The sequence below is a fragment of the Solea solea genome, chromosome 21 (assembly GCF_958295425.1).
Source record: "Solea solea chromosome 21, fSolSol10.1, whole genome shotgun sequence".
Lineage (NCBI taxonomy): Eukaryota > Metazoa > Chordata > Actinopteri > Pleuronectiformes > Soleidae > Solea > Solea solea.
Genome location: NC_081154.1, coordinates 19,043,364 through 19,056,246, shown reverse-complemented (window position 1 = coordinate 19,056,246; position 12,883 = coordinate 19,043,364). Strand labels below are relative to the sequence as shown.

Sequence of the window (12,883 nt, the reverse complement as noted above, 5' to 3'; positions counted from 1 at the left end):
TTGGACCTAAGAAGTATTTGAATGTTTATCAGAAATACAGCAATCTACTGGACAATACAGCAAAGCAGGAGATAGAAGCGTTCCTCGACGAGGAGAACATGTTAGAAGATTTAAATAGCAAAATTGAAAGCATAAATGACACGTGGAAGGAGATCGCTTCGCTACCTGCCATGGTGCCTCTGTCCATGTTTTGTCTGGATGCTAGCAAGCTAAATGAAGACCTGTGTGACCGTTGTGAAAGACTCGTAGACAAGATTGGAGCTGTGTTGCCTTCTCATGGGCACATCTCATCGCCACCACAACTGGAACTGAATGCAAGATCGAGTACTCGTGTATTGAGCGGTAGACTGACGCGAACCCCTTTTTCGGTGTGACCAGAACTGTACTCACGGGTGACCGCACAGTGACATCGAGCACACCGATTTCTCTGCCTTTGAACAACATCAACATCAGGAAGTATGATATCATAGTTACGTCACCAACACATCAAAGGCATCGTCGTGCCTAGTTACGGCATAGGAAGGCAGAGGTAATGCTTAATCACAGATACCAACTGCCAGTAAACCGGAAAAGGTCGATAACATCGGTAACAAATTCAAATTCAGTCTTTGGTCCCCGACTGAGCCGAGCAGGATGAAACGGAAGAGGCAGACTGACGACTCGTCCTCCAACATGAGTCGGAGCAAAAAACGCACTTTCCCCCCTCCTTTGCCCGAGGGTGAAGAACCCTCAGATCTGTACCAGAGTGTCAAGAAAACCAGCAAATACCCACCCATCCTCCACCCCAATGCAACAAATGTGGCAATTCCTTACAAAGAGCTGCATCAGCAACGCACTCCCAGTGAGTCCATCCGCAGCGAACGACCACTGAGTCCGACAGAGCAAATAGGTATCATCCAAGGTAAAGAGGAGAAGAAGAGAAAGATGGAGCCAGTACCCAATGACAGTGATCTCGAAAGGTATATGTACTACGTCACCACTGGTGTCCCCGACTCAGTGGTGGTTTCACAGTCACGCGAGCAGGTTATGGACATCATGGCCCTCCTGCCTCCCGACGACAATGCTAAAAGTTTCCAGAGAGCTAAGGCTTTCTTGGAGGAGGAGGTCAACAGAGATTATTACTACAGCCTCAAGAAGAGCATTGTGGACTACATTCTGATGGACCCATCAGAGCGCCAGCGGCTGTCGATATCCAACATTCCTAAATCCTTCCAGAGGAGTGTGATTCGTGCGCCTGTGCCCTGGACAGAAAATTACAGGAGCGCCTTCATGTGGCAAAGCCAGCATCTCTTCACCGTCAACCCTGTGATGATTATGCTGCGGGATGTTTGGCTAAAGGGCTTCTCAGCTTTGAGATTTGTCAGACTTGAGGATCTTTACTCTGCCAACCTCCCCCTCCTGCCGTCTGAGTTTGAGGAGTTTGTCCAGGTCCAGTGCCAAAACACCAGAGAAGAGCTACTCCAAAAATGGCTGCCTGATTGTGCAACACTGTTGGACGACTTCAACGACCTGTGGCTACCCCTCGTAAATGAGGAGGAGCAGATGGCTCTAGTCCACGTGCAGGAATTTTTCAACTGCGTGGCTGCACTCATGTCGTTGCAGCTCCGAAGCCTGGTCATAGAGTCGATACAGGACTTAATGTTTTTCTTCTCGATACACAAGGAGGGAAATGACTTTGGAGACGCGTTTGATTATATGAAGTATTTTCAGACTCAGGTGCTGTTGGTTAAGCTACAAGCCGATGAACCCAACATTAACTTTTGTCCAAGCTTCCCTGAATGTCTGGAGCTTATTCACAAAGCTTTCATGGAAATCCTTAAGAGTGCTGAGAAACTGCCAAGGGTGGAGTGCACCCTCTTTCCCGATATCAACCACCTGTACCTTCGCACGGTGGGGCCTGACGAAAACATGGTCACAGACCTACTAAATAAAGTTGAGGACATTTTAAACAAGAACACCGTTGGACCTAAGAAGTATTTGAATGTTTATCAGAAATACAGCAATCTACTGGACAATACAGCAAAGCAGGAGATAGAAGCGTTCCTCAAAGAGGAGAACATGTTAGAAGATTTAAATAGCAAAATTGAAAGCATAAATGACACGTGGAAGGTGATCGCTTCGCTACCTGCCATGGTGCCTCTGTCCATGTTTTGTCTGGATGCTAGCAAGCTAAATGAAGACCTGTGTGACCGTTGTGAAAGACTCGTAGACAAGATTGTAATGTTTGAAGTGGAAGCGAATCGAACGCTTAACAAAGGGATCTGTCAAAAATATGAACACATTACCAGGACTGTCAGAAAAGAACCAGAAAACACAGAGGAGGTGGTGTTTCTCAGCAAGTACATTAAAGAGACAACTGAGTCGACCATTTATAGGCTGAAAGAGGAGACGGATGAAGCAAGAGACCGTCTCATCTTCCTCCTGGACCATGCCACACTGTCACCTAATGACATAACACTGAACTCGCACGTTTTCCAGTGGCCCAGGCAAGTTCTGACTGAGGTTGATGACAGCAAGTCTCGTCTGACCACCTTAAGAGAATGGGTTGAGGACACTCTCCAACAGAGGATTAAAGATTTTGACAAGAAGCTGCAGGATACGGATAAAGAGATTCATACTTTTAAAAAGAAAGAATCGATGGAATTCGACGACATAAAAAATAATGTGGAAGTTCTCTCTGAAATCTCTGCCAACCTTGAGGCTGCTGTTACTGAACTCGAGGAAATCAACAGGGAGCAGGAGTTGCTGAACAAGGACCAGAGCCAATTCCCTATGCTGCAAGTTATGTTAGCTGACAAACAGCCACACGAACAGCTCTGGAACGCAGCGTTTAACTTTGAGAGCAACTCCACAGTGTGGATGAACGGCCCTTTCCTTAATCTGAATGCTGAGAGCATCTCTGAGGAGCTGGATGTTATGTTTAGGACGATGCATAAACTGAACAAGACTTTCTCTGATTTTGTTGGGCCTTCAAATGTGTCCCAGTCATTCAAAAAAAGAATAGGCCAGTTCAAGAAGTACCTTCCCATCCTGACTACCATCTGTAATCCCGGTATCAAAACCCATCACTGGGAGGAGATTAGCGGCATTGTGGGCTTTGACGTCAAACCAGATGCTAACAGCTCACTACAGGACATGTTGGAACTAGGCCTAGCTGAGCACACTCATAAGCTGGAAGACATTGGAGCAGTAGCCAGTAAGGAGTTCTCCCTGGAAAAAACCTTGAACAACATGAAAACTGAATGGGCTGATCTCCACTTCACTTTCAGTCAATACAGAGATACAAATATGAAAATTGTATCAGCTGTGGATGATATCCAGCTGCTACTGGATGACCACATTATGAAGACACAGACCATGAAAGCGTCACCTTTTATTAAGCCAATGGAGAGGGAATGCAAGGAATGGGAAGACAAGCTGGTGAGCATGCAGGACATCTTGGACTCCATGCTGACGTGTCAGGCAACGTGGCTTTATCTCGAGCCCATCTTCAGTTCGGAGGACATTATTGCGCAGATGCCTGAGGAGGGACGCAAGTTTGCCATTGTGGACGGCTACTATAAGAATATCATTGCAGGGGCTGTTAAAGATACACACGTGCTGGTGGCTACAGATCAGCCCAACATGCTGGAACGTCTGCAGGAGTCCAATGTGCTACTAGATGATATCCAAAAAGGCCTCAATACCTACCTGGAAAAGAAGAGGCTGTATTTCCCAAGGTTCTTCTTTCTGTCAAACGATGAGCTGTTGGAGATTCTGTCTCAGACCAAAGACCCCCTGTGTGTACAGCCTCACCTGAAGAAATGCTTTGAGGGCATTGCCAAACTGGAATTCACAAAGAAAATGGAGATCACAGGCATGATTAGCTCTGAGAACGAGACTATACCCTTGACAGAAATGATTGTTCCAGCAGATGCCAAAGGTATGGTGGAGAAGTGGCTACTGCAGGTGGAGCATCTGATGCTCAGGAGTGTTCAAGACGTTATCCACCAAGGGGTGCTTCAGTATGCAGAGTTGCACAGAAAGGAGTGGGTGTTGCAATGGCCAGGCCAAGTTGTCATCTGTGCTTCCTCCATCTATTGGACAAGTGAAGTGTCTGAAGCCATCAAGACCAAGACCCTGTCCAATTATGTTGATAAGAGTAATGAACAGATTTCTGATATTGTGGAACTGGTGCGAGGGAAACTCCTAGGCGGGGCAAGGATGACCCTTGGTGCTCTTATTGTGATTGATGTACATGCTCGAGATGTGGTGGCACAACTAGCTGAGGACGGAATCTCCTCGCTGAATGACTTTGCTTGGATTTCTCAGCTGCGTTACTTTTGGGAGGACAATGATGTGATGCTGCGCATGATCACTACATGTGTAAAATATGGCTATGAGTATCTGGGAAACTCCCCACGTCTGGTCATCACACCACTCACAGACCGCTGTTACAGAACTCTAATGGGGGCCTTGAAGCTAAACTTAGGAGGAGCACCAGAGGGTCCTGCTGGAACTGGCAAGACTGAGACCACAAAAGATTTGGCAAAGGCTTTGGCTAAGCAGTGTGTGGTTTTTAACTGCTCTGATGGTCTGGACTACAAAGCCATGAGTAAGTTCTTCAAAGGGCTGGCTCAGTCTGGAGCATGGGCCTGCTTTGATGAGTTTAATCGTATTGAGGTGGAGGTGCTTTCTGTGGTGGCCCAGCAGATCCTCTGTATTCAACAGGCCATTGCTAAGGACCTGAAGACCTTCCTTTTTGAAGGGACAGAGCTGTCACTAAACCCCACCTGCAATGTCTTCATCACCATGAACCCTGGTTATGCAGGCAGAGCCGAACTCCCTGACAACCTGAAAGCCCTTTTCCGAACAGTGGCTATGATGGTTCCAGATTATGGACTCATTGCAGAGATCTCACTATACTCTATGGGCTTCATTGAATCTCGCAGCCTTGCCCAGAAGATTGTTGCCACATACCGTTTGTGCTCTGAGCAGCTGTCCTCCCAGCACCACTATGATTATGGCATGAGAGCTGTGAAGTCTGTGTTGACTGCAGCAGGGAATTTAAAGTTAAAGTACCCAGAGGAGAATGAGAGTGTACTGTTGCTTAGGGCGCTAATGGACGTGAATATGGCCAAGTTTCTGGCACAGGATGTGCCTCTGTTTGAGGGTATCATCTCCGATCTATTTCCTGGGGTTGTACTTCCAAAACCAGACTATGATCTCCTCCTCAAAGCTCTCAATGACAACATTGAGACATACAACCTTCAGCCTGTCACATGGTTTATTGGCAAAATTATTCAGGTATATGAAATGATGTTGGTACGTCACGGCTTTATGATAGTAGGAGACCCTCTTGGAGGAAAGACTTGCTCTTATAAGGTTCTTGCAGGTGCTCTCAAAGATCTTTACAATGCTAAACAAATGGATGAGTTTATAGTGAACTACAGCATCATCAATCCCAAGGCCATCACCATGGGTCAGCTGTATGGTTGCTTTGATCCCGTCAGCCACGAATGGTCTGATGGTGTTCTGGCCACCACCTACAGAAATCAGGCTATGTCCACCTCAGACTGTCGACAGTGGATCGTCTTTGATGGGCCCATTGATGCTGTCTGGATTGAGAACATGAACACTGTGCTTGATGACAACAAGAAGCTATGTCTAATGAGTGGTGAGATTATACAAATGAGTTCCAAGATGAGTCTGATATTCGAAACTGCTGACCTGGAGCAAGCCTCTCCAGCTACCGTCAGTCGTTGTGGAATGATATACATGGAACCTGACCAGCTGGGCTGGACTCCCCTCAGAGATTCTTACATGAATACCCTGCCTGAGTGCCTGAGTTGTAAACAAAGGGAGCTAATCGTGGACTTATTTGATTGGATAGTTCAGCCATGTCTAGATTTCATAGAGAACGAATGTCTATTTGTTATTCAAACATCTGCCATTCACTTGGCCCAAAGTCTTATGACGCTGTATACTTGCCTGATGGATGAAATCACTGCATCTGCAACAGGTGGCAAACAAGCTATGTCCAGCGAGCAGATAACCATGTGGTTGCAGGGCCTGTTTTTGTTTTCAGCTGTGTGGTCTCTCGGTGGAACTATCACTGGGCAAAGTCGAAAAAAGTTTAATGTCTTCTACCGCAACCTGATCATGGGCCTGGATGATGAGCACCCTCCCCCTAAAAGTATTATTCTGAAAAAGAACAGCCTCTTCCCTGAGAAAGGCTCCGTCTTTGACTTCTACTTCCAGAAAAATGGAAATGGGCAGTGGAGTGTATGGACTGACTTAATCACAAAGGAAGAGAAATCCATTACAGCTGAAGCCAATGTGTCAGACCTCATCATTCCAACCATGGAGACGGCACGTCAGTTGTTTTTCCTCAGCACCTACCTGTCACACGAAATTCCCATGCTATTTGTCGGGCCCACTGGAACTGGAAAGTCTGCGATCAACAAGAGTTTCTTGGAAAAGCTGCCAAAGGAGAAGTATACTCCAAACTGTATCAACTTCTCAGCTCGCACCTCAGCAAATCAAACCCAAGATATCATCATGTCAAAGCTGGACCGAAGAAAAAAGGGGGTGTTTGGACCACCTGTGGGAAAGAAATGTATTGTTTTTGTTGATGACCTGAACATGCCAGCGAAAGAAATCTATGGTGCCCAACCCCCAATCGAACTGCTAAGGCAATGGATTGACCATCGACACTGGTATGACAAGAAGGACACTTCCAGACTGAACATAGCAGATGTGCTGTTTATGTCTGCATCAGGGCCCCCCGGTGGTGGGAGCAACGAGGTTTCAGGCCGATTCACTCGTCACTTGAACATCGTCTTCATTGATTGCTTTGATGACGACACAATGACAATGATCTTTGGCTCCATCACTGACTGGCACTTCAGCAAAGGATTTGATGGCTCTTTCGGGAGGTTAGGAAAAATCCTGGTCCAGGCAACAACGGCAGTCTATAAGGATGCCATAGACAGCTTCCTCCCCACACCATCTAAATCCCACTACATCTTTAATCTGCGAGACTTTGCTCGAGTGATACGAGGTGTACTCCTGGCTCCATACACTCACATGAAGGATGAGGAAAAACTGATCCGCCTGTGGATCCATGAGGTGTACCGTGTTTTCTATGACCGACTCATTGATGAAGAGGACAAGGTGACTTTCTTTGACATTGTCAAAGACAAAACCACAAACTTTTTCAAGAAGAGCATGGAAAAGCTCCTGAGTCACCTTACCGTAGATGGCAAAGTTGGCGATGACAGCATCCGTAGCTTGTTCTTTGGTGACTATTCTAATCGTGATGGTGACAAGATCTATGACGAAATCACAAATCTGAATACCTTGCAAGACGTGATGGAGAGCTACCTGGAAGACTACAACAGTTGCAGCAAGACACCCATGTCTCTTGTTCTGTTCAAGTTTGCTATTGAGCACATTTCACGCATTTGCCGTGTGTTGACACAAGAGAATGGCCACCTTTTACTTGTTGGCATTGGTGGATCAGGGCGTCAGAGTGCCACTAAGTTGGGCACCTTCATAAATGAGTACATACTGTTCCAGATAGAGCTGACCAAAACCTACAGCATGTCAGACTGGCGAGATGACCTGAAGCGGATGATGCTCAAGTCAGGCATTGAAGGCCATCACTCAGTTTTCTTGTTCAATGACAGCCAAATTAAAGATGAGGCCATGTTGGAAGACATCAACATGCTGCTTAACACTGGTGATGTGCCAAACATCTTTCCTATGGAAGAACGTGTTGAGATCCTTGAGAAAGTGCAGGGAATTGCACGTATGGAGGGTAAAAAGATTGATCCTAGTCCACTTTCCTTGTACAATTTTTTTATTGACCGAGTGAAGGCCAACCTTCATATTGTGCTAGCCATGAGTCCAATTGGTGATGCATTTAGGAACCGCCTTAGAATGTTCCCATCCCTAATCAACTGCTGCACAATTGACTGGTTTCATGCGTGGCCAACTGATGCTCTTGAGATGGTGGCCTACCGGTTCCTGGAAGATGTGGAAATGGAGAGTGACATTAGACAAGAGGTGGTGGAGATGTGCAAGAGCTTCCAGACACGCGTTAAGGAGATGTCTCAGTCTTTCTTCTCCAGATTAAGAAGACACAACTATGTCACACCCACTTCCTACCTTGAACTCATCCTCACCTATAAGACTCTGCTTGATATAAAGAGGAATGAAGTAGACACTGCGAGGAACCGTTATATAGTTGGTCTTGAGAAACTAGAATTTGCTGAATCCCAGGTCACAGTAATGCAGGAGGAGCTGACAGCATTGCAACCAGATCTCATTCAAACCTCTGCTGAGACAGATCAGATGATGCTTAAGATAGAGGGAGAAACAAAAGAAGTTGATGCAAAGAAATTAGTAGTGTCTGGCGATGAAAAAGTGGCTAACGAAGCAGCAGCAGCAGCTAAAGTAATCAAGTCAGAGTGTGAGCAAGACTTGGCAGAAGCTATGCCTGCTCTGGATGCTGCCCTGTCAGCCCTGGATACCTTAAAACCTGCTCATATTACAGAAGTTAAGTCAATGAAGAACCCACCTGGTCCAGTCAAACTAGTCATGGAGTCTATCTGTATAATGAAAGGCATTAAACCTGAGAAGAAACCAGATCCTGGTGGGTCGGGTAAGATGGTTGAAGAGTTCTGGGGCCCTTCAAAGAAACTCCTGGCAGAGCAAAAGTTTTTGGAAAGCCTCAAAACATATGACAAAGACAACATTCCTTCTGCTTTCATCAAAAAAATCAGAGATAAATATATTGACAACCCTGATTTCCAGCCCACTGTTATTAAAAATGTGTCCTCTGCTTGCGAGGGTCTCTGTAAATGGGTGCGGGCTATGGAAGTATATGAGCGTGTGGCCAAAGTCGTTGCCCCAAAGAAGGAGAAATTGAAGGAGGCTGAGGATGAGCTTGCGACACAGATGGAGATGTTGGCTGTGAAGAGAGGTGAGCTGAAAGAAGTAGAAGACAGACTACAGACCTTGAACGATGATTTGGACACCATGATTGAAAAGAAGAAAAATTTGGAGAACAATATTGAATTGTGTTCCCAAAAACTGGACAGGGCAGAGAAGCTGATTGGAGGACTAGGTGGAGAGAAAAGCAGGTGGACAGAGGCTGCAAATCTACTAGAAGTTAGATACACCAACCTAACAGGTGACATACTTCTCTCTTCGGGAACTGTATCCTACCTTGGAGCATTTACAGTAGACTTCCGTAATGAGTGTCAGGAAGAATGGCACAACATTTGCCAAGAGAAAGAAATTCCATGCTCCAAGGACTTCACCCTCATCACCACTCTGGGCAACCAGGTGGCCATCAGAGCATGGCAGATTGCAGGTCTGCCGGTGGACTCCTTCTCAACAGACAATGGTATCATTGCATTTAATTCCCGCCGCTGGCCCCTAATGTTAGACCCTCAGGGGCAAGCAAACAAATGGATCAAGAACATGGAGAAGGAAAATAAGCTTGCTGTCATCAAACAATCTGATGACAACTATGTGAGGATATTGGAGAATTCCATTGCATTTGGTAACCCTGTTCTTTTGGAGAATGTTGGAGAGGAGCTTCATCCCGTACTTGATCCTGTGTTATTGAAGCAAACCTACAAACAGGGTGGAATGAAGTTGATTAAAATTGGTGAGAATATTGTGGAATATTCCAATGACTTTAAGTTCTACATAACCACTGGACTGAGGAACCCACACTATCTCCCCGAAGTGGCTGCTAAAGTCTGTTTGCTGAACTTTATGATCACCCCACAAGGCTTACAGGATCAGCTTTTGGGACTTGTGGTTGCCAAAGAGAGATCTGAGCTTGAAGAGAAGAAGAACCAGCTAATTCTGGAGAGTGCTGCCAACAACAAGCAGCTAAAGGAAATTGAGGATAAAATCCTGAAAGTGCTCTCCTCGTCTCAGGGGAACATTCTGGAGGATGAGAACGCAGTTAAGATCTTGTCTTCCTCCAAGGTTCTCTCAGAGGAGATCACTGAGAAGCAAAAAATTGCCAGCGTCACTGAGAAAGAGATTGATGACACTCGTATGGGCTACCGTCCTGTGGCAGAGCACTCCTCCATCCTGTTTTTCTGCATCTCAACACTGGCCAACATTGAACCCATGTATCAATACTCATTGACCTGGTTCATCCACCTCTACCTGTACTCAATTGCAGAGAGCACAGAGAGTGATGATGTGGATGAAAGAATTGCCAACATTGTTGAACACTTTACCCTCTGCATCTATAAAAATGTCTGTCGCTCACTTTTTGAGAAGGATAAGCTGCTCTTTTCCCTGCTTCTCACTGTGGGCATAATGCAGGGGAAGGGCAAGGTTGACGACGAAGTCTGGCGCTTCCTATTAACAGGTGGCATTGCTTTGGATAACCCTCATCCTAACCCTGGCCCGGAGTGGCTGTCTGACAAAAGCTGGTCTGAGATTGTCATGGGCTCTCGTCTGGGAAAGCTAAAAGGTCTCCTCGAACATGTTCGAGACAATGTCTCTGAATGGAAAAAGCTTTATGATTCAGGGCACCCCCATAAAGCACAGCTACCTGACCAATGGAATAAGTTGGAGGGGATGTGTCGAATGATTGTGATAAGATGTTTCAGACCAGATAAACTGGTTCCAGCAGTGCAGGATTTTATACAAGATAACATGGGAAGGGCTTTCATTGAACCCCCTTCTTTTGACTTGGCAGGGAGCTACAAAGACTCAAACTGCTGCTCTCCTCTTATCTTTGTGTTGTCAGCTGGATCTGATCCAACTGCAGGTCTGCTGAGGTTTGCTGATGACCTGGAAATGGGGGGCGGTAAGACCCAAACCATTTCCCTTGGGCAGGGACAGGGACCAATAGCAAGCGAAATGATTGATCAGGCCATCAAAGAGGGCACATGGGTGGTACTTCAGAACTGCCATTTGGCCATCAGCTGGATGCCCAGTTTGGACAGGATCTGTGAAGTAACCATCACCCCAGAGAACACACACCCAAACTTTAGGTTATGGTTAACTAGTTATCCGTGTGACAAGTTTCCAGTTAGTATCCTGCAGAATGGCCTGAAGATGACCAATGAGCCTCCTAAAGGAATAAGAGCCAACCTGATGGGCTCTTACCAAAGTCATCCCATCTCTGACCCCACGTTCTTTGTAAGCTCCAAAAAACAAGTCATTTGGCAAAAGCTTCTGTTTGGACTCACCTTCTTCCATGCATTAGTACAAGAAAGGAGAAACTTTGGACCTCTGGGCTGGAATATTCCATACGAGTTCAATGAGTCTGACCTGAGGATCAGCATGAGGCAGATCCAAATGTTCCTGGATGAGTATGAAGAGGTTCCACTGGCAGCCCTCACCTACCTTACAGGGGAATGCAACTATGGAGGCAGGGTGACAGATGACAAAGACAGACGACTGCTGCTCTCCCTCCTAGCTAACTTTTACAACTGGGAGCTAATTAAGAAGGAATGCTTCAACCTGTGTGAGGGGGATTTGTATTTCGTCCCAGCTCATGGCCCCTACGAGAACTACGTGGAATATATTCGAAATCTACCCATTTGTGCCGATCCTTGTGTGTTTGGACTTCACAGTAATGCAGACATCACGAAGGACAATCAAGAAACCAATCTGCTCTTGCAGGGAGTGTTGTCAACTATGCCCAGGCAGATGGGAGGCGGCGCTAAGTCTCCTCAGGAAATCGTCGATGAGCTTTCTGAAGACATCCTATCCAAGCTGCCACCAGACTTTGACATTCCAGCAGTGATAGAAAAATACCCTGTCATGTATGAGGAATCGATGAACACTGTTCTGAGGCAGGAGATAATCCGTTTCAACAGACTCACAGAAGTGGTGCGGGACAGCTTGGTGAACATCAAAAAGGCTATAAAGGGTCTCATTGTTATGTCTGCTGAACTTGAGAGTATATTCAACAGCATGCTGGTGGGCAAAGTGCCTGTGATGTGGGCAGCCAAGTCATACCCCTCCCTCAAGCCATTGGGGAGTTACATGGCTGATCTTTTAGGCAGACTGCAGTTCCTACAAAGCTGGATAGATCACGGCCCGCCTGTAGTCTTCTGGCTTTCTGGCTTTTACTTCACCCAGTCATTTCTCACTGGAGTGTCTCAAAACTTTGCGAGGAAGTACACCATCCCTATAGACTACATTGGTTTTGAATTTGAGGTAACCAAAGCAGAGCACAGCATGGATGAGAAGCCTGAGGATGGGGCCTACGTCCGCGGCCTTTTCATGGAGGGTGCACGATGGGACAGGGAGACCATGTTCATTGGAGAGTCTTTCCCCAAGATCCTCTTTGACACTTTACCCATCATCAAGCTTTGTCCTGGAGAGATGGCTAACTTCAAGCATGAAAACATCTACCTCAGTCCCGTTTACAAAACTAGTGCTCGCAGAGGGACCTTGTCCACAACGGGACACTCCACCAACTATGTCATGTCCATTGAACTGCCCTCCGACAAGCCACAGAAACACTGGATTAACCGCGGCGTAGCGTGTCTCTGCCAGCTAGACGATTAGGATCTAGGAGTAGTGTGTTCTCAAGGCAGAGGAATAGATTAGACTGACAATACTAGATGAGATAATTTAGGCAGATTAATGTTATGAGAATATCAAAGAAACAGTTGTTACATACAAGTGCATTCAGGTTCAAAAACAATCTGCTATTTGTTTATGAAATATGAATTAAATGTTTGAAAATACTGGATCCTAAAAAAAAAAAAAACTCCCTGGTGGACATTTCTTTATTTGCTATCTTTCCCAATTTGTTTGAGTTCTCAAGTATACTTTTATTTGACTTTTTGTATTTTGTTTCCTGTTTTGTATACAGAAATTTCAATTGTGAGTCGCAGAAATACCA

General features: G+C 45.9%; 1 protein-coding gene across 1 annotated transcript; it reads left to right on the top strand.

Moving 5' to 3' along the window:
* The first annotated feature begins 559 nt into the window (after positions 1 to 559).
* Positions 560 to 12,791, top strand: LOC131448209 (dynein axonemal heavy chain 3-like). Its single transcript, XM_058620461.1, has one exon. The coding sequence runs from the start codon at positions 634 to 636 to the stop codon at positions 12,541 to 12,543; it is 11,910 nt and encodes a 3,969-aa protein (XP_058476444.1). The 5' UTR covers positions 560 to 633; the 3' UTR covers positions 12,544 to 12,791.
* Positions 12,792 to 12,883: the final 92 nt, after the last annotated feature.

What these genes read in the sequence shown, in the direction of transcription:
- LOC131448209 (XM_058620461.1), top strand. Translation starts at nt 634, where the DNA reads ATGAAACGGAAGAGGCAGACTGACGACTCGTCCTCCAACATGAGTCGG.